Below are 19,143 nucleotides of genomic sequence, written 5' to 3'. Positions count from 1 at the left end.
AAATCTGGAAGGGTGTCCGTGACCAATTAGAGTCTATGGGTCCGGAAATCCGTCCGGATTTCCTGATAGGAAATCCGGATGGTTTTTCCGGACGTGTGAAGGGGGCCTCAGACTGGAGAGAATACACCACGACCTGCAGGGCATACAGCAGCTGATAAGTATGGGAAGAATGGAGATTTTTTTAAAAGAAGTAAATTACAAATCTATAAAACTTTCTGAAAACAGTTTATTTGAAAGAAAAAGATATACGCTGGATTATCCTTTTAAGAGTCGGAGCGCACAATTCATGCACTGTGGCCGACCCGGTGTAAAATGCAATGTCACCTATCAGTGCAACAATAAAATAAAATAAACACTCAGCACACCATCTGCAATGTTGTCATCATTTATTATTTTTTTAAATTTTTTTATATTTTTTTTCTTAGACTCCATAACTCAATGGGAAGGAGTGAGTAAATTTTGCAGGAAAACTGAAAAATATAAGGAGGAGGGGAAACACACATCTTTTTTTTTCCATTAAATTTTTTTTGCTTTTTTAACAGGTTTCATTTTAAAAGTTTCCTGCCTTTCCACATGGAGAGAGTACGGGAATTCAAGTATGTCGTGGAGGGCAGTAATACAAAAAGGTTTCTTAAAAAACAAAGCAAAAGAAAAAGAGAACAAAAAAAAAAACATAACAAAAAAAAACAAAAAACCTTTGCACATGCCAGTCCCCCTGGCACCAATCACTTTGGTAAGGCTAAACAATAGGTGCAAACCGAGATTTTACAAACGGGGCATTATCCTCTCACACATGATAAGGAGGAAGGGGGTGCAAAGCAGGGACGGGGTGTAACCTGGCAGACTGTTACCTCCCCGAATATCAAGAAAGCCAGCAATAAAAACTATTCCCAGTGCTGCTCTCACAAAAAAAATGTTTTTTTGCACATGAATGCATAAAGAAATAAGGAGAAAAATAAAGCATCTAAAGCCTGTGATAAAACATTTGCAGTCGCTAAGCTTAAAACAAATATACTCATAATATATAAATATATATTCATGATATATATCATATATTATACAGATACGGATCATAAAAGGGCGCTCCACAAATCAGACTTTGCTTCAGGTCCCAGATTAGCGCATCTCGGAAAGGATGGGGGGGGGGTACAAACATGGGAGGCGAGATAGATCTCGGCCCAATATGGATTTTCCTATATCTTTTTTTTTTTAATATTGGAATCCTGGCAGGAAGGAAAGAATGGGAGGGAAAAAAGAAAAGGAAGAGGAGGTATCATAGCAGCAGAAAAAAAATAAAAAAAAAACAAAAAACTGATACATTGTTGCAGTCAGCTTGTGGCCAGCTTGTAGTGAAACCTTGATGTTTGCTGTCCGCCTGCTCTTAGACACGGATGAGCGGAAGGTCTTTGCCTTCTGGACTGTAATGGTTGGCCTTGGTTAAGAAAATAGAATCCCCTTTATTCCTCATTGAGTGAGCTTGTCAATACGTGTGATATTATTTAAATATATGTACAGGATTTCATCTGCTGTGGTGTGGCGGCCTCCAGAATGACAAACCTCTCCGCAACTCGCTGCCGTGTCATTGGTCGGCACTTTGCTTCTCTCTCATCCACGCGTGGATCCTCTCCTTAAGTTCTGGCACTGAAATAGAACGGGCAAATGATTTTACACTTCTGGAGCCAAACATGGACGGCTTAAAGGGGCACAGTCAATAAAAAAAAATAATAAAAAAATAAAATCACCTGATCTGAGACATGTCAAACCATCAGACAACAAGTGATCAGGAGAATGAGCTGGAACACAGGAGTCAAACTCAGGCCCTCTAGCCTGAGTTTGACACCCCTGAGCTAGAAGAAGTGTCCATTTTCCGTGTTCTCTCCCAGCGCTGTCTCATGTGACAAAGACAGACACAAAATAAAAGTCTATGGGGCCATCTCACTCACAGCGACACAAAGTAGGCAAAGGGGTGTGTTATTCTCTCTACCATGACTGACAAAAACTTTTGATGTGTCAATGTTTTTCTTTGGGACAGGTATACTTTAAGGCAGTAGCGAAATTTGGTGGGGGCAAGGGGGGCGGTCGCTCCCGGGCCAACTCAGACATGGGCCCACTGAGGTCTCAGACAGCATTAACACGTCAGTAGTGGCCGGAACTGTATGCGCTCACACTTCTAATGAGCGCATACAGTTCAGACTGGGCCAGGATGTGATTGACACAGCATCAGGAGCCATTGGCTTCTGGCTGTGTCAATCATTCTTGTGGCCGGAGGCAACGTTAGGCCTCCAGCCACAAGAGGCTGTGCTCCGCATCAGCGCACGCCCCCCGAACTGCAGCGCCCACCCCCTCCTTTATGCCTCTCTTGCGACCGCAAGCATGGTCTTGCTTGCGGCCGCAAGAGGCAATCTTGCCCCCATCTGATGCGTCGCTCCCTGGGGGATTCCCAGGGAGCGCACGTATCAGGAACCTTAGTGCGCGTCGCTGGGATTTCCTGTACCGGAAGTCCCAGCCCAGGCGCACACTCAGCTTCCGGATGTGTGCGCTGCCCGGGAATCCCCCAGGGAGCGACGCATCATCCGGGGGCAGAAGAGAGGACAGCAGCGACGGGGGAGTGCTTGTTAGGTGAGTTGTGTGTTTGTTTTTTTTAATCTGCTGTGCAGGGGGCAATCTATAAGTGGGGAATACAGGGGAGGGGAGCCATCTATAAGGGGGAATACAGGGGAGGGGAGCCATCTATAATGGGGGGGAAACAGGGGGGGGGGGAGCCATCTATAATGGGGGGGAAACAGGGGGGGGGGAGCCATCTATAAGGGGGAGATACAGGGGGGGGGGAGCCATCTATAAGGGGGAATACAGGGGAGGGGAGCCATCTATAAGGGGGAATACAGGGGAGGGAAGCCATCTATAAGGGGGGAATACAGGGGAGGGGAGCCATCTATTAGGGGGGATACAGGGGGGAACCATCTATAAGGGGGGGGGAGCCATCTATAAGGGGGAATACAGGGGAGGGGAGCCATCTATAAGGGGGAATACAGGGGAGGGAAGCCATCTATAAGGGGGGAATACAGGGGAGGGGAGCCATCTATTAGGGGGGATACAGGGGGGAACCATCTATAAGGGGGGGATACAGGGGGGAGCCATCTATAAGGGGGGAATACAGGGGAGGGAAGCCATCTATAAGGGGAGGATACAGGAAGGGAGCCATCTATTGGGGGGGATACAGGGGGGGGGAGCCATCTATAAGGGGGGAATACAGGGGAGGGGAGCCATCTATAAGGAGGGGAAACAGGGGGGGGAGCCATCTACAAGGGGGAATACAGGGGAGGGAAGCCATCTATAAGGGGGGAATACAGGGGAGGGAAGCCATCTATAAGGGGGGGGAATACAGGGGAGGGGAGCCATCTATAAGGGGGGGGAATACAGGGGAGGGGAGCCATCTATAAGGGGGAATACAGGAGAGGGGAGCCATCAATAAGGGGGGAATACAGGGGAGGGAAGCCATCTATAAGGGGGAATACAGGAGAGGGGAGCCATCTATAAGCGGGAATACAGGGGAGGGGAGCCATCTATAAGGGGGAATACAGGGGGGGGGGGGGGACATCTATAAAAGGGGCAATACAGGGGGGAGCCATCTATAAGAGTCAGCCTACCCACTAAACAAGGGTGTAAAGCAGCCAATACAGATGTGCAGTGTGTAGATAGAGGAGGATGGTGACAGAGTGTGGAGCCTAATATGTCTGTCTGGCAGATTCTGTGGATTTGTGGCTCGGAGAAGTCCTCATAATGGCCCAGGACAGATGGAGAAGAAGATGAAAAGGGAAGAACTCCGATCAGAGAAGACGTCCCCTGTGAGTCACTAAATATATCTGCACTGTAATGTATATGGTGTATAGAACCTGTGTAGAGCTGGGGCTACTGCTAAATGACTGATGTGACTTTTAGCCAGAGAGGCTCTTGCTCTGTCCTATCATTTATAGGGGCTTTCCCATTATCGACTGTCTACAGGATATGTGCTGTGTGCCTGATCGGTAGATCCAACTGCTTAGCAGTAAGAATCATATATACATATCACACCTGTCTAGGGAGAACATATAGTTTACCTGTCCGGTAAGATGTTTAATTGCAATATCCACCCCATAGAGTCAGTCTGTAAAGTAACACGATAATAAGGCATCTGAAGCCAAATAAAACTGTAATATATCAGGTGTGCTAGGGAGACATGACATTAATGGTTTTATGTAACACCTTAAAGTGACAATTTATAGAGACATGGAAGTCAGGATAAAGATTAAAGAGCAGAACAATGATTGTGTCACTGACAAGAAGGCTGGGTTCACACTAAGTTTTTGCAATTTTTTTTTTTTTTCCATACATTTTATATTTTATGCAAAAAAAAACAAACATTCATTTATGTGCATCTGTTCTTCCATTGGCTTCCATTATTTAATAAAAAAAAAAACAGATCAAAAACTAATGTGTTTTATAAAAAAAAAAAAAAAAAAAGTATGCATTTGTTCAGTTTTTTTTTTCTTATAATAGAAAGTCAATGGAAAAACAGATGCATCTGTTTTTTTTTTTCATCCGGCGTTTTTTTTTTTTTACACAGACTGGATGAAAAAAAAAAAAAAAAAAAAAAAAGGACTGCAAAAATGCAGATCTCCTAGATCTCTATAGCACACTCTTTAGGCACCAGCCTATATAAAGCAATACTGAACAGTGTAAACTAGGGTGATGTCCGTGCACTGATTGGGTGATGAGGAGCAAGGGGAGCCGGGAGCTACACACAGCCGAGACGCCAAGCAGGTAATGTATGCTCCGGGCCGCTGCTGCGGGTGGCAGAAAGATAAAGGGGCCGAGTCACATGTCCGCAGCGGAATAGAACTTCACTATACCAGGATCTGCAGCGGATTTAGCAGCGATCCGGTACGTGTGAAGGCACCCTTAAGGTGGATTTTTAGCATTTTTTTACATTCATCTAGTTTATGCAGTTTGTTGAAAGTGTAGCATTTATTAAAGAGGCTTATGAATATTTACTACCTGTAGGGGGCAGTGTGTATTTTACCTGGTTCAAGCATGTTTTCTGTGAGCGTTTGTCTATTAAAGGGATCTGTTGATGAATTAAGGAGGTGCCTCAGAATGATCGACCTGTCCATGATGGTTCCAGATGGCAGTCTCACTGGCTCCGACATTAAAGTGTCCATCAGTGGATCTAGATGTGATGAAGACAAAATGTTACTTGACTATATGCATATTCTTGCTATACTGTGTGCCAGTAGAAACCATATCTGTTTATACATTTAACCCTGAAGTATGGATGGAGTCTCATTTGGTTACCACTACTGTAACACGACAACCATTGAAATGAATAGCCATGTAATACTAGTCAGGCAAGCCCACTAAAATAAGAAGGTGGTGGACAGGAGAAAACATGGAGACTGGACAAGTAATAGGATAAAGGAGTACTCTACCTCTGAACTCATCTGGGGCATCACTATAATCGATCTCCGCCCGAGCGTTCCTTGCCACAATCTCCTCCACCTTCTCTGCCAAGAGCTTGAACTTCTCAATGGCAATAGTAGACTTAATTCCAGCTTTTTTCATCTTGGATATGACCTCTTCAAAAAGATCTTTGCCATAGGATCTCTGAGCACAGGGAGCACAAATAAGAATGTTATAGATGGCCGAATGGACGCTGATGGCTGCAGAAGGCCATAACACATTAAATGTTCTTTACTTGTGTATGATGTATGATAATCACTAGAGATGAGCAAACCTGAATGTGACATTTCATTAGCAGTCGCTGAAAAAGTTGGATGCAGCAGGTCTCATTACACGGGCCGATCATTCCAGTGAATGTAGATCTGGTAGATTGGCGCTTTTTTACTGGACCTATTAGACGGCCTAATAATCTGGCTGTAAGGGCTGCATGGACAGCAGAAATGTCCATGCAGCCCTTGCTTACACCTGATATACCCTACCTCCCCCGCTCCCGGTCCTTTCTCCTGTGTTCTGCAGCTTTCTGGTGGCTGAAGCAGTGTCTGAGCGTCCCGTCAGCTGACAGGCTGCTCAGTCAATCACAGGCCGCAGCGGTGCCAGCCTGTGATTGGCAGAGTGGCCTGCCAGCTGACGGGACGCTCAAGACACTGCAGCCACCGGGACCGGAAAGCTGCAGAGCACAGGAGAGAATACCAGGAGCAGGGAGAGGTAAGGTATATCAGGTGTTTGGGCAACTGCCAGCCATGCATCACTGTTACACCTAAACCAACGATAAGCAGATGATGGCTGTCTCTATTACACGGAGCACTAATCAGCCCAATTCGACCAATTATCACTCCGTATAATAGGGCCCTTAGGCTTGCATCCAACATCTTCTGCCACCAGTAATCAATAGCAGATGAGCACGAGCATGCTTGAGTTTCGCTCATCTCTAATAACAATGGCACATTTGCTATACAGACCTGGTCATCTGCTATGGCCTTTGCAAATCGGGCACAGTCTAAATGTAGGTAGATATCAGTTAGTTGATCCAGAAGTTTCTTTGGTTCAAACCCATACTTCTCTGGGTTTTCCACCTTCAGGTCTCGACACTTCGGTCCGCATAACTGCTGCAGGTTAAAATTTAGCATGGCCGCTAACCGGGGTCCTAGCTCCTGCAGAAGAAGGATGCAGATATATAATAGTAAAGATGGTGGATATCAACTATGGGAACAATGAACTAAAATCCAGAGGGTCAGCACTTACAGGTCTGAGGAACGGCTTCTGTACTTGCTTGGTGAGAATGTGGAACATGTCTACAGTCTCGGTGGCTAAAGCAAGATATGAGCGGGAGACGCGTTCATCCTGTGCTAGCTGGGATTGACGGGTTTGCTGCTGATCCTGATAAGAAAATATCAGTGCAATTGTGTTAGAAATGGCTGCAACATAACAAACAGGAAGACTATAAAGTGACAGCTCAGGGCAGACAGGAGCAGGGCTGGGAATTGAAGGGACTTGTTATCACTGAACTGCACCCTCCCCGGCTCTGACAGCTCTGTGACTAACCCGTGGCAGCTGATCCCAGTGTTCCTTGTTCCTCATCTCCTCTTGCATTTCATGGATTCGCTTCAGGGACTCCAAGCTCTCATCCAGCAGGAAGGTGGTGTCATTTATCAGCATGTTTATGTAGCGCACAAACTGCTTCCCCGAGCTGCAGATAGAAGAACACCTCTATATCAATGCTACCACTGGAACACAACGCTGATCAGCAGCAGCACTGCCAAACAGGTCAAAACCGAACAAGAAAAAGGAGATATTATAGCTATGCACATATAAAAAATGTATAAGGGACCCTCTCCATTAATAGTTCATCAAAAAATGTTTTCTAGAAAGTGCCAGAAATCTGTAATTTACTTCTATTAAAAAAAAAAAAAAGTCTTCTAGTACTTATCAGCTGCAGTATGTCCTACAGGAAGTTTTTTTTCTAGTCTGAAGTGCAGGAAAGGTTTTCTATGGAAATTTGCTGCTGCTCTAGACAGTTCCTGACATGGACAGAGGTGGCAGCAGAGAACACCGTGTCAGACTGGAAAGACTACACCACTTCTTGCAGGACATACAGCAGCTGATAAGTACTGGAAGACTGGAGATTTTCTAATAGAAGTAAATTACAAATCTCTAGCACTTGCTGGAACCACTTGATGATTAAAAAGAAAATATTTGGGTAAACAACTAGGTTTCTGCTGTCAATAATTTGGCTTCGTCCAGGCATGATGGGAAGTGTAGTTTTGAGACAGCTGGGAGGGCCACAGGTTTTCACCCTTCCCCATTTATGTTTTAGGGCACGCCATAACTATTGCGGCTGCAGTCGCTTTGCTTCTGACCACCTGCTATGCTGTGGTAGGGCAGATAGTCCCATTCATGTAAATGGGACAGCATGTCAGGTGGCTGGGATGTGCTTTGCAGTGTTGCTCTATTCAAGTGATTGGGACTGGATACAGTTTGCCATCATGGCAGGTTATCAAAAGGGAAAAATATAGAGAGAGCCACAGCATGACATCAGCACTGAGGCCTTTTCACAATTACAGGATCATGGGGGACCCTAGAGGTCCGTCCCCAAGTGATCATAAAAGGCATATACTAGTAATATAAGATGTGAATAAGCCTTTAATAAGTTAAATAAAATATATGCGTATTATATGTGCACTGAGCCACTCACTTGAACTCTTCCATAAAAGTGCCGTGATGAGCCGGATTCTGCCAGAGGCTTTTAAAGATGGTGCTGATGTGGTAGCGTATAGTGAACTTATCATAGAACTCGCTGGTGGCCCCAGTGTGCTCGACATCTGGCGAGAGAAGAAGAAACTTTCACTTAGCTGATGACCAAGCCAAAGAGTGAACAGTTCATGAAACAGAACGTCACTTCACAGAAACACACTGGTCCCCTAGAGCTGCGGATGAGCTAGAGGCCAAGAGAGAACCAGAGAAAATCTGATTCTGCAAGTCGGTATAGCGGAACTAATGGAAGGAATCACTCTTGCAGAAGACATGAAAGAACCGTCCGAACACACACAAGGTCATTGCATGCGAGGCACGAACATTTCCCACATTCCTGCCCATTAGCTACTGAGGGAACGGCTCGGCGGTTCTGTATTCATCATCTTCTCTTTATTAGATTTATAGGGCTTCTTGACTATTAAGTCTCTGTTATATGGTAAACTAATCCTTAACTTCGCAATGCAGATCGACAGAGACCTGTAGAAGTATTTATAATAAATAAATATATATATATATATATATATATATATATATATATATATATATATATATATATATATATATACATACATACATACACACTGGAAGTGTCTGGGTGCAATCCCATTACATCATCTCATAACAGAACAACGGAGGACTACATGTAGGTAGAGACAGCAGCGAACTACTACAATGTCACTTACCTGTGTAAAACTTCATCAGAGAGGGCACGAGAAGTTTGACTGACAAGGGGTGACCTTCGATCATCTCGAAGAACTTCTGAGTCCGATGCTGGATAGCTGGATTAGTCACAAACATAACCTCCACCAGCTTGGCCACTAGGTACGGGTTTCGGATATAATTCTGGTTGCATAGCAGCACCACCAGGAACGTCGCAACATCCTGTGTACAGGACTCAAAAAGAACCTGAGGAGCATATCTGGAGGAAAACCCAAGAAACTCAATGAGCAAAATCAGAAAAGCTAAACAAGAATCACAAGCAAAGAGGACAAGGGTTTACAGGAGCGGGGTACAAAAGGAGACCAGAGATACTTACTGCACAATAAAAAACAAAAATTCAGCTACATCTTCTACATAAAACTCAGGCAGTGCAGCAAATATCTTGGGAATGTCTGGGCTTAAAGGCAGCGTTATACTGGAAATGAAGAAAAAAAAGAAACCATTTACTAAAGTCCCTAACATGTATAACAAATGCAGAATAAATAGCGGACTGGACGGTACTGTGTGGCACTGCGGCTCAAACGGGTGCTCAACCTCTAGTAGTCGGACTACGGAGCACCCTAGTTGTACAACAAATTCCAGAAGAGGCAGCACTCCAATATTCAGTGAATTAAGTGATTTATCCACACATCAATGTGCGACGTTTCAAACTCCCAATGAGATCTTTTCCAACAAATGCAGAGAACTAAAACTTTGGACAAGTTGCAGAGACGCATCAAAAGTTTTAAATGGTTGAGAGTTCAGATTGTGACCGATCAAGAGGACCACCGGGAGACGACAAGACTGCTGCAAGCTCCTCTCACCACTCAGTGTCTAAGTGAGTGAAACGGCTCTATAGACTTGCATTATGCGTTCGTCCACATCACGTGGCGGCCGGGAGTCTCAATTGTTGCTTTGATCGGTAATGGACTGAACACTGAGACCCCGACTGATCAAAACTTTTGACACGTCTGTGACATGTCAAAACCGTTTTTTTCTAGGTACGCTTCAAAACAATATGTAAAGCAAGATGGAAATTGGCCATATACATTGGATCAGCGTTGGTCAAACCCATTTAGCACCACGTACAGTACATGTATGGTGGTTGTGAGCTAGATGTTTAGTAATCTAATCGGATTCAAAATAATGACACACCAGTGAATTCCCACCAGGTACCTTCGTAACGGGCAGTCACCACTTCCTATGGAAAAACAAACCTTGGGTAAGCAGGATCCACCATGCGTAATAAGAGTTGTATAACCATTCCATAGAAATTCAGGCATCTTCTGAGAAAGTTTTCATCCAGTAAGCCAGCATCGGCACAGGCCTTACAACGTACTAGTTTCTGCAGTACAAATAGATGGAAGGATGTTTTAGTTTTCAATGCACTGATTTCACCGGGTGATACAGACAAGAGAAATGTATACAAGAATTCACGTTCTTAGTGAATAGCAATAACCAGTGGACACCACTGATCATGCCTTATTAAATATTTGTCAAGTGGACGAACCTTAAGCTGAGTTTTACATCGTTTCAGCATCTCTCTGTGTCTGGCAGCGAGCGGGGAATCTTTCCATTGACTCTCATTGTTCTTCAGTTCTTCCACTGTCCTAGGGTTGGGTAATAAAAAAAAGGCTGAATAAGAAGAGGTTCGCTCAAATATTAAGAAGACGTTCGCTCAAATACATGAACTGTGACTAAATATATGAATGCATATTACATTTTGTGACTATGGTTCTGGTAGTATGGACGAAGCAGCTCCCACTTCAGGGACACCGAAGAGATCAATTCCATTAAAGTGCTAGATCATCATTAGTTTTCTCAGCATTTAAAGGGGTTAAATAGTCTTACAAAACTGTCAGCCTTTTAATATTGTATCGACTCTCAAGCAGATACCAATCAGCTTTACGATGTTCTTATGTTATAAAATATAGAACAGAAAATAAAAAGACTTTCCAAAAGGGCAAAAGCCAGAGCAAACAACAAACGCGTTCATCACTAACCTGTTCAGTTCCCGGATGGCCCTTAATCGACGGATATAACGTCGGCAGCTAGGCAGGATGGCGAGGTGATGGGCGTGCAAGGTGAGAAAGAAGCACTCTGTAGGAAACTTGGGCTCCGAAAATGAAGAAGCATCTTGATCTATGAAGAATTAAAAAAAAAAAATGCAATACTCTCCAATAGTGTTGTTTATACAGTATTTTCTGTGGCATCTTATTTTATGTGTAACAATACTGTAGACAGGGAAAAAACTCACAGCAACCAAACAGGTAAGACACTTACTCAGCTCTGCCATCCAGCTGGTGACCTCCTCCATTGATGCTTTGATACGGGTCTCATCACTGGGCAGTGTTATGCGGCATTTTGGATGAAAAATATACATGGGATCCACAGTCTCCAGCTTAATCTTGGTGCTGAGCTGCTGCAGCACCCACAGGAAGTTCAGCATAAATCCATCAGTAGACACCAGCCTGTCATCAGTCTATGGTGCACAAAGAATCAGAACTGGTAACACTTGTCCTGTCTTAAAAGGAGGTGGGGGAGGGGGACGGTGGAAATAAACGTACCTGCATCTGTGCCTTTTTCATATTGCCATTCACTATGGCAGCCATATAATTCAGAGCAGATTCCCTGGTTTCACCGTTTAGCAAAATACTGTGCAGAATCTTGAACAACTCTTGCTGGAAACCGAAATAAAGCGCTTTATCATTACTGTGGTCTTTTATACTGTGTTTGAGAATTGTGTTGACAGTGGAACGGCGCCCTCATGTGGTCAAATGATTAAACAAGTCAGTCTGATCACCCACGGTCAATGTCTTACATACATAATAAATGGTCACCATGTGATACTAAATGTCACCTGCACTGGCAGAGAAGGGTATATCACACTGCAACCCTATTCTGTGGTAAGATAGATGACCCTCAGGGGACTTAATATTAGGAAAATCTTTCTGAATCTGGAGACTATAGACATTAGCCACTACAGCAGTCGGAAAAACTACTTACCCGTGCCGACTCCATGTAATGCTGAAGGGACTGGCTGACCACTCGTGTGTTTTCCAGAGTGATCGCAGGACCAGAGAAGTATTTCTCAACCACTTTATTCTGTAGGCAAATAAAAGTTAAGTTTAAAGATCAGGTGTAAACATGAACTAACATTTTACCAGCAAACCAAAAGAAACCTACATCATCCTCAGCAAAGACGGAGAGGCTGAAGAATGAACCAAGGTAAGACAGGCGCTGCAGCTCCCGGCCACTCGCGGGGCTCAGAGACTTGGGTAACCAAAGGGGCAGAGAGGCCATCTGCAATGTAAAGGAGCGGGGCAGGATATCACACACAATTCCAGGGGTCCTGTTATGTATCTGAGAGGCAACAATACAAAAGGCAAAGCATAAAATGAACATTACAATCATCACTTACCAAGCAGCAGACGGGGTGAGTTTTTCCAAACTTAATCTCACACAGTTCACCTAAAGCCTGCAAAGACAAGTGATCAGATAAATTAACAAGTATTAAAATATAGCACTAATATTCACCAGAAACCATTCCCGGTAACAGCATCTTGAACACAGCACAGTCCTGTCTTATCAGGGTTATGTACAGGAGAGATGCTGTATTCTCTTGCTGCAGACCGGATACAGGGGGGAGGCTCCTGCTGTAGCTATGTGTCTTACAGTCAGACAGCAGTGAGGAAGGAAGGCAAAGCTGAGAAGATTCCTTTATATGGCTTTCATTTTAGCAAAAAAAGATTTAACTGTAGAATGAAACAACATTGGACTAAAGGAAGGTAGCAGACTTAAGGTGACCATAAACCTTTATTAAAGGACAGCCAAAAGACCATTCGGCCATCAGTCCTCTCTCCCGTCTGGCCCCTGCCCTCCACAGAGAATGGAGCGCGGGTAGTGTATGCGTGAGCATGCACCATTCATTCTGGGGTCCATTCTGTCTACCAGATCGGTGAAAGTCCCAGTGATCAAACCCACCCAACCAGACGTTACCCAATATTCTAAATAATGTACTGCTCTATAAGAAATGCAATACCCCGCTACTCCTTAATATGGCTGAAAAAGGTTTTATCCACATTCTGCGGCTGGCGCAGGGTACTTACCATCAGGGGGTATTTAAAGTTGTCACTATCCAAAGAACAATCTTTAGCTGCCAGAGCCAATCCTTGTAGAATAGGAATGAAGATCTAGCACAGGAGAAAAGAAATACAGATCTCTGTTACGTTGGCACTACAGGTATTAACCTTAATAAAACTAAGTCCCTGTCCCAAGTGACCAGTCACACTGAGCAGTAAGGGGGTTGGAGACTTATTTTACCTGTTTGAACACCTCCTCATCCTGATATGTTGTCCTTACAAGTTCTTGAATGAAACCAAATGGCAGGTTTCTACAGAGCATATATGGCACCAGGAGAGACTGCTGCTGTACAGACCTGAAAGAGGAATTATATTACAGAAGATGAGTGACACCATGTGACACTGAGACTGCCAAGATGAAGTGAAGCATCTTATACGCTAACCCAGTCATCTCTAATCTGTGCAAAACTACAACTCCCAGCATTCCTTAAAATACAGGTGTCAAACTCAGGTCTTCCAGCTGTAGCAGCTTTAGCTGACCGGGCACGTTATAAGTTGTAGTTTTGCAACAGCTGGATTGCCTAAGTTTGACATCCCTTAATGGGTTAGGGAGCTGCTGCTTTCTTCTTTCTTACCAGACACTGTGCCATACATTTGGTGGTGGCTCTACTTGGTATTGCATCTTGGTCTAGTCAATTCCAATAGCCACCACCACGTGCACGACACTGTACCTGGTAGCTGATCGATGAGGGAGCCAAGAGTCAGATCCGCAAGAATAAAAACCTTGATGCATTTCTAAGCAACAAAAATAACTACATATCCATTATAGTGTAACTACAAGAAATCAAGGAGTGCTACCTACCTTGGCTGGGTGAGAGCTCCCTGTAACACCAGAGCAGCATGGCAGATACACTGTGATCGAATGTTGCTTAGGAGCTGGCTCACATCTGGCTGACTGCACATCTTAATAGAGAAAAATAAAAGGGTGGGCGTGGGGGGGGGGGGGGGGGGGTGGGGGGTATTACGAAATCAGATTTTAATCAACCACAGTATTAGGTAAGACAGTACAGAGAACAACGCTGCCGCCTAGTGTCCAGTTGAAGCAATTACAGCTCACTTCCATATCTCAGGATTTTTACCTTTGGTGCTTTCCTCTCCTCTATTCCCACTCTGTCAAAGCACTCAATGAGGTAGTTGAGCATCTCAGTTTCTTTACAAGCTTCTATAGTGAAGTGATCGCCGCAGGACTCCGTACTACTAGCCGCACTGCAGGAGAGAGCAGAAACACTACGTCAATCTAGTCATCACCAGCGCAAGCAACGTCTCCTAAAATCTGTAACCTCCATAATCCGGGATTATCCAGTGCACAAGGTCTCACACTCAGAGTTAACAGAATCAGCTATTCACAAGGAGGAAAGAAAAAACACAGCGTACGGTTAGTGAGCAAGCGCCAAAAGGCAAGAAGTATAAAACACCAGGATGGTTAGGGTTTAGTATTCAGGTATCTCAAGGATGAGGAGTAAAACAAGGGACATCACACTCAACAGGGTGACGTCATGAACTGCCATGTCCTAGACCTTTACTTTGAATACCAAGGGCTGAGAGATGAGAAGAGTCATGATACAGGAGACTGTGACCATAGGAGAGGCACTATGAACTTTATTATAGCAGAGACTATATAGGTCCATGACGCCTCAAGTGAGCAAAGGGTCCAAGACAGAAAGCGACAGGAATCATCCCTGTAGTTAGTAATCATGGTTACATCTGTCCGGACCTAATATGAAGGGTTATACCTTGGAGACCAGTCATGCTACAGTGCCCAAGAGGCGGGTCCATCATGTCCAGTCTCAGCTCTAAATGACAGTTCTAGCGTCCAATCAGAAGACCAGTATAGCTGTCAGTCACAGCTGAGAGAAGGAGCTGGGGAAGAACTCAATGCAGAAATCAGGACACAATGTGAAAGTCCTTCCTCCTCCAGGGCACTTGCTGTAGTGGCGGCCAGGACATTATAACGAGTGTTTCTTGGTCACATAGGTAGCACGGCAGGGACCTCAGGTATCATCACATTCTCCGTCCTCTAGTGTTTCTATATAACATGCTGAAGCTAGAGATATATAGAGCTCTGCGCTCCCATCGCACAGGGCATAATTAATGTTTGGTTTCCCAGGAAGAGATGGAAAATATTTAAAGGTGAATGTCCAAATCTAACGACCATATGAGAAAGGATAAAACACTGATGTATGACAAGTCCGTTCATACCTAGAAACTATCAAAAAGCAGGTGAGGAGCTAGAACAACCCCAGGTATTAATGCACCAATAACTGATCCCTTATAATATGTGAACATCGATAGGTTCCATAGGGTACAACACTGTTTATTGTTCTACTGCCAGACTGAAAGGAGTTCGGGTGAAGCATAAAGCCTGTGATTAATATGTATAACTCGGGTGTGTATAATGTAACAATACCTATTACTGTATATCTCCTAAAGGCACAGACACAATCCAAATGATACCAGCCGTTCCATGTACAACAAACAATGACAACTACTGATCTTAACACTCGGACTATTTAAGGCCACATTCACACACCCGTAGTGCAGTCCATGGCCGCGGAACGCGCTACCTTATGTGCATCCGTAGTGCTCTGTGAAGCATGGAGAACTACATTCACACATCATTACCCCAGCGATCCGTGCCGCAAAAAAACGGTCCGCATTAGAACGTGTCCATTTTTTTGGCGGCACGGATCAAGGCCCCGTATACATTGGTTTCATGTTCTTTCCGCAATTACGGACAGAACAACGGATGTGTGAATTATGCCTAAGGGGGGCTGTAAGAAAAATAAGAAGTTGCTCATAAATAATTTTTGGGAGTACAACTATTTTAGGTTCCAAAAACGTCTGGGGAAAAAGTCAGTTCACAAGTAGTTTAACTGTAATATAGGGTTGGGTTCACACTGCTTTTCTTGCAAAAAAACGAATGAAAAACTTTGCGTGCATCCGTTTTTCCATTGACTTTAATAATAATAATCTTCTACTGCAATGAAGAGTCAGAGAGGAGTTGTTTGTGCCCTCTCTGACACACTTCACCACTCCTTCCTCTTCTGCATAATTAATCAATGCTGCCCGGCCTCCTGCTCACTCGGCTGTCAGCCAGTGTCTCTGATTGCAGATCAGTCCTCTGTAGGCAGGTTACGTCTGAAAGAAACACTCAGATAGGGTATTCAACTCTAAGGAATTCTCACTGATAACTTGCCACGGATTCCGCCGCTTGCTCCCACTTCACTCTCCGCCCATCCCATAGACTCCACTCTATGGTCAGGCAGATTCCGTTGTCTGCCCAAAGACTGGAAGGCTATGAAATTTAGTGAATGGCAACCATTTAATGGCAAATAATGGCCATTATTTTAAAACAATGGACGTTTTTGAACCAAAGAAAGAACTGCTGGCATGTCTAGACAGGCGAGTTACCCCTAGACCACAGCTGTAACACATTTGGGCTAAGAGATACAACTCTACCTGAATGTTTCTTTCAGGCATAACCTGCCTACAGAGGACTGATCTGCAATCAGAGACTGGCTAACAGCTGAGCGAGCAGGTGGCCGGGCAGCATATATTATTCATGAAGAGGAGGAAGGAGTGGTAAGGCGGCCAGAGTGCAGCAAAAACAACTCCTCTTTGACTCCTCATTACAGTAGGATTTTGCATTATCCACTGCACTGATAAATTACCAAAAGTTATCATGCTTACAAGGAGACTGCCAGCTACAGCACACTGACAGCACCTTAGGTAGCGCCCGGAAGCTGACAGATTCTCTAAGTTTACTATGATTGCCTGTCCTGTGCATAGGGCCTAAGTATTATTTCTCTACCATATTGAAAAAGTTGAACTGCAGTCAAAAATGTCAATGAATTGCATACACCTTAAGTTCAAAACCATTTCTCTTATATACGGACAACTTCCCCCAAATCCACATATAATCCTTTCCAGCACAGCAGGTCTGTACACTTTTCCCTCCCTGCGATAACATGGCACCTGACAGCAGCATGCTTAAGAATTAAATCCAGACAAAGTCCATTCATGTGCGATAACTGCGATGCATTGGAGCAGGCACAGCAACGGTATGGGTGAGAGTTAGTGAGCGCTTGGGCACATCGACATGCCGAGTGGCCGGTACCTGGACCCAAAGGGCACACTAGAGAAATCCTCTTCATCGCTCTCCTCGTCACTGCTGTCCTCAGCCTCATTGATGTGGGCGAGGAAGAGGAGGGAAAGAGGGTTGTCGTAACCACTGGGACAACATGAAAACACAAAGTCAATAAGTGAGGAGGTCCAGACGGGAAAGGGTGATGCACCAAATATATGTGGCGGCAGGGTGCATCTACCTATCTGCATCACTGCTCTATCATCCCCTTTATGGGCTGCAACAGCTGCCATGTTGGTCAGTAAACTTTCCAAGCATACATTGAAGGTAATAGATTTTTATTTTAGGACATAGTCCCATGCTGCAGCCCTCCAGCTATTGCAAAACTACAATTCCCATTATGCCTGGACAGGCAAAGGCTGTCCAGGCATGAGGGGAATTGTGGTTTTGCAAGAGCAGAAGGTCCATTCTCATGACCAATAGGGACCCCAGAGGTCAGACCACCACTAAATATAAAGGAATTTCTTAGCAAGACTCCTATCACTTATATACAGCGTGGTTAGGACCACACAGTCATTGGGGCATCTATACATTAGCTGTACAGAGCAGGACCAGCATTTACACTATAAACCAATCCAGTCACAGGTCATGCAGCATTCACCGAGCTGAACTGCAAACCCCAGCAAGTAGAGAGCTCGCGAACACTGCACAATACATGGCGGCAGCCTGTAAAAGCTACATACTGTACGCTCTGAGTTTTTGTTTAGCTGCTATTGTCCAAGCCGACTGGAACATGACAAACATTCAAAAAAAAACAAACAAAAAAAAACAGCCAACATGGGTGGAAACACAAAGTCAAAAACATCAGGGGCTGTGGCACCGGGTCACTTTATTTGTCCTTGCTCTTTCTACCGTTGTGGTAGAATTACGTCGCCGAGTCTAAGGACTAAATGTAATTTTCCATCTGAAGTCAAAATTGATTTGTATGAATATTGCAGTAATGGTTTTTATGAGACTGCTTTCTGTCCAACTGGAATTTGTTTTTACTGTTTGTTCTAAAAGCATAAAAAAAAAAGTAAACGGACCAAATTTAAGCAGCATAAGCGGCATCTTTGGTGTAAAATGTGCGGAAATTTTATATATATGGTTTCTCTTCACTCACCAAATTTAGAAAAAACAAGAAAAGTGCACATGGTCCCAGGGAAGCCATAGTATTAGTAAATTGTATTTAAAATAAATAAATGGAGATCCTTTTGTCCTCAGTTTGCATGAGATTTTGCAGCTCAGTTGTACTGAAGTGAATAGAGTTGAACTGTAATACCACAATCAACCTGCGGATAGGGGTGGTGCTGTTTTTGCAAGAAAGTAGTCATGCTTTCTCTATTCCTGGATAACCCCTTCAAGTAGGCAACCAGAAACCAAAGTTTTGGCATAATTCTATATCGGCTCATTTGGCGTCTATGAACCCTGGACTCCCTTGTCTTTTTATTTTCATGGACTTCCTACCATTCCTCTTTTTGCTTTTTGAACAGTAATGAAAAAATATATATTTACAGCATAAATCGCTAATCATGTGCTTAATACAACACAGTCACACAATGTATACAGATGTGTACACAGAAGAAAAAGCCAGGCAGCTGTTTCAGTACAGTACTGCAAGGATTCAAACCTTTTCACGGTTGCCGGCATCATAATGATACATGATGCCGGGAACTCTGAACTCCGATCCGTTACACACAGTCTATATATACGGATCATGTAAACCAGTGCTACTCAATTCCAGTACCAGGCCACCAACAGGTAATCTTATAAGGATATCCCATACAAAGGACACCTGTGATAATACCTGGTGCACAAGTATAATTAAATCACCTGTGAAATGCTAATGAAATCCTCAAAAATTCAACTGGAACTAACGGTCCGTTTACACGGAGCGATGATTCGCCCAATCAATCGTTTGAAGCAACGATT

General features: G+C 44.1%; 1 protein-coding gene across 3 annotated transcripts in view; it reads right to left on the bottom strand.

The window, feature by feature from the left end:
• Nucleotides 1-371: 371 nt before the first annotated feature.
• The window catches only part of UBE4B (ubiquitination factor E4B), a 49,112-nt gene continuing 30,340 nt past the window's right edge, over nucleotides 372-19,143 (bottom strand). For 2 of the 3 annotated variants that reach the window (XM_069948288.1, XM_069948289.1), the window contains 22 exons: nucleotides 17,206-17,319; nucleotides 14,168-14,294; nucleotides 13,891-13,991; nucleotides 13,270-13,384; nucleotides 13,056-13,139; nucleotides 12,368-12,424; nucleotides 12,133-12,249; nucleotides 11,953-12,051; nucleotides 11,514-11,627; nucleotides 11,230-11,428; nucleotides 10,950-11,088; nucleotides 10,457-10,556; nucleotides 10,164-10,291; nucleotides 9,284-9,382; nucleotides 8,931-9,166; nucleotides 8,189-8,315; nucleotides 7,039-7,183; nucleotides 6,739-6,873; nucleotides 6,456-6,647; nucleotides 5,466-5,640; nucleotides 5,060-5,206; nucleotides 372-1,641 (listed from right to left, as the gene is read on the bottom strand). In XM_069948288.1, the coding sequence (XP_069804389.1) occupies nucleotides 1,580-1,641; nucleotides 5,060-5,206; nucleotides 5,466-5,640; nucleotides 6,456-6,647; nucleotides 6,739-6,873; nucleotides 7,039-7,183; nucleotides 8,189-8,315; nucleotides 8,931-9,166; nucleotides 9,284-9,382; nucleotides 10,164-10,291; nucleotides 10,457-10,556; nucleotides 10,950-11,088; nucleotides 11,230-11,428; nucleotides 11,514-11,627; nucleotides 11,953-12,051; nucleotides 12,133-12,249; nucleotides 12,368-12,424; nucleotides 13,056-13,139; nucleotides 13,270-13,384; nucleotides 13,891-13,991; nucleotides 14,168-14,294; nucleotides 17,206-17,319 (2,812 nt within the window). In that variant the 3' untranslated portion in view covers nucleotides 372-1,579. The remainder of the gene's footprint in view (nucleotides 1,642-5,059; nucleotides 5,207-5,465; nucleotides 5,641-6,455; nucleotides 6,648-6,738; nucleotides 6,874-7,038; nucleotides 7,184-8,188; nucleotides 8,316-8,930; nucleotides 9,167-9,283; nucleotides 9,383-10,163; nucleotides 10,292-10,456; nucleotides 10,557-10,949; nucleotides 11,089-11,229; nucleotides 11,429-11,513; nucleotides 11,628-11,952; nucleotides 12,052-12,132; nucleotides 12,250-12,367; nucleotides 12,425-13,055; nucleotides 13,140-13,269; nucleotides 13,385-13,890; nucleotides 13,992-14,167; nucleotides 14,295-17,205; nucleotides 17,320-19,143) is intronic. The other variant, XM_069948290.1, reaches the window with a different exon arrangement.

Source organism: Dendropsophus ebraccatus, chromosome 12 (genome assembly GCF_027789765.1).
Source record: "Dendropsophus ebraccatus isolate aDenEbr1 chromosome 12, aDenEbr1.pat, whole genome shotgun sequence".
Lineage (NCBI taxonomy): Eukaryota > Metazoa > Chordata > Amphibia > Anura > Hylidae > Dendropsophus > Dendropsophus ebraccatus.
The sequence above is the reverse complement of the archived record's forward strand: the minus strand, read 5'-3'. Positions and strand labels throughout refer to the sequence as shown.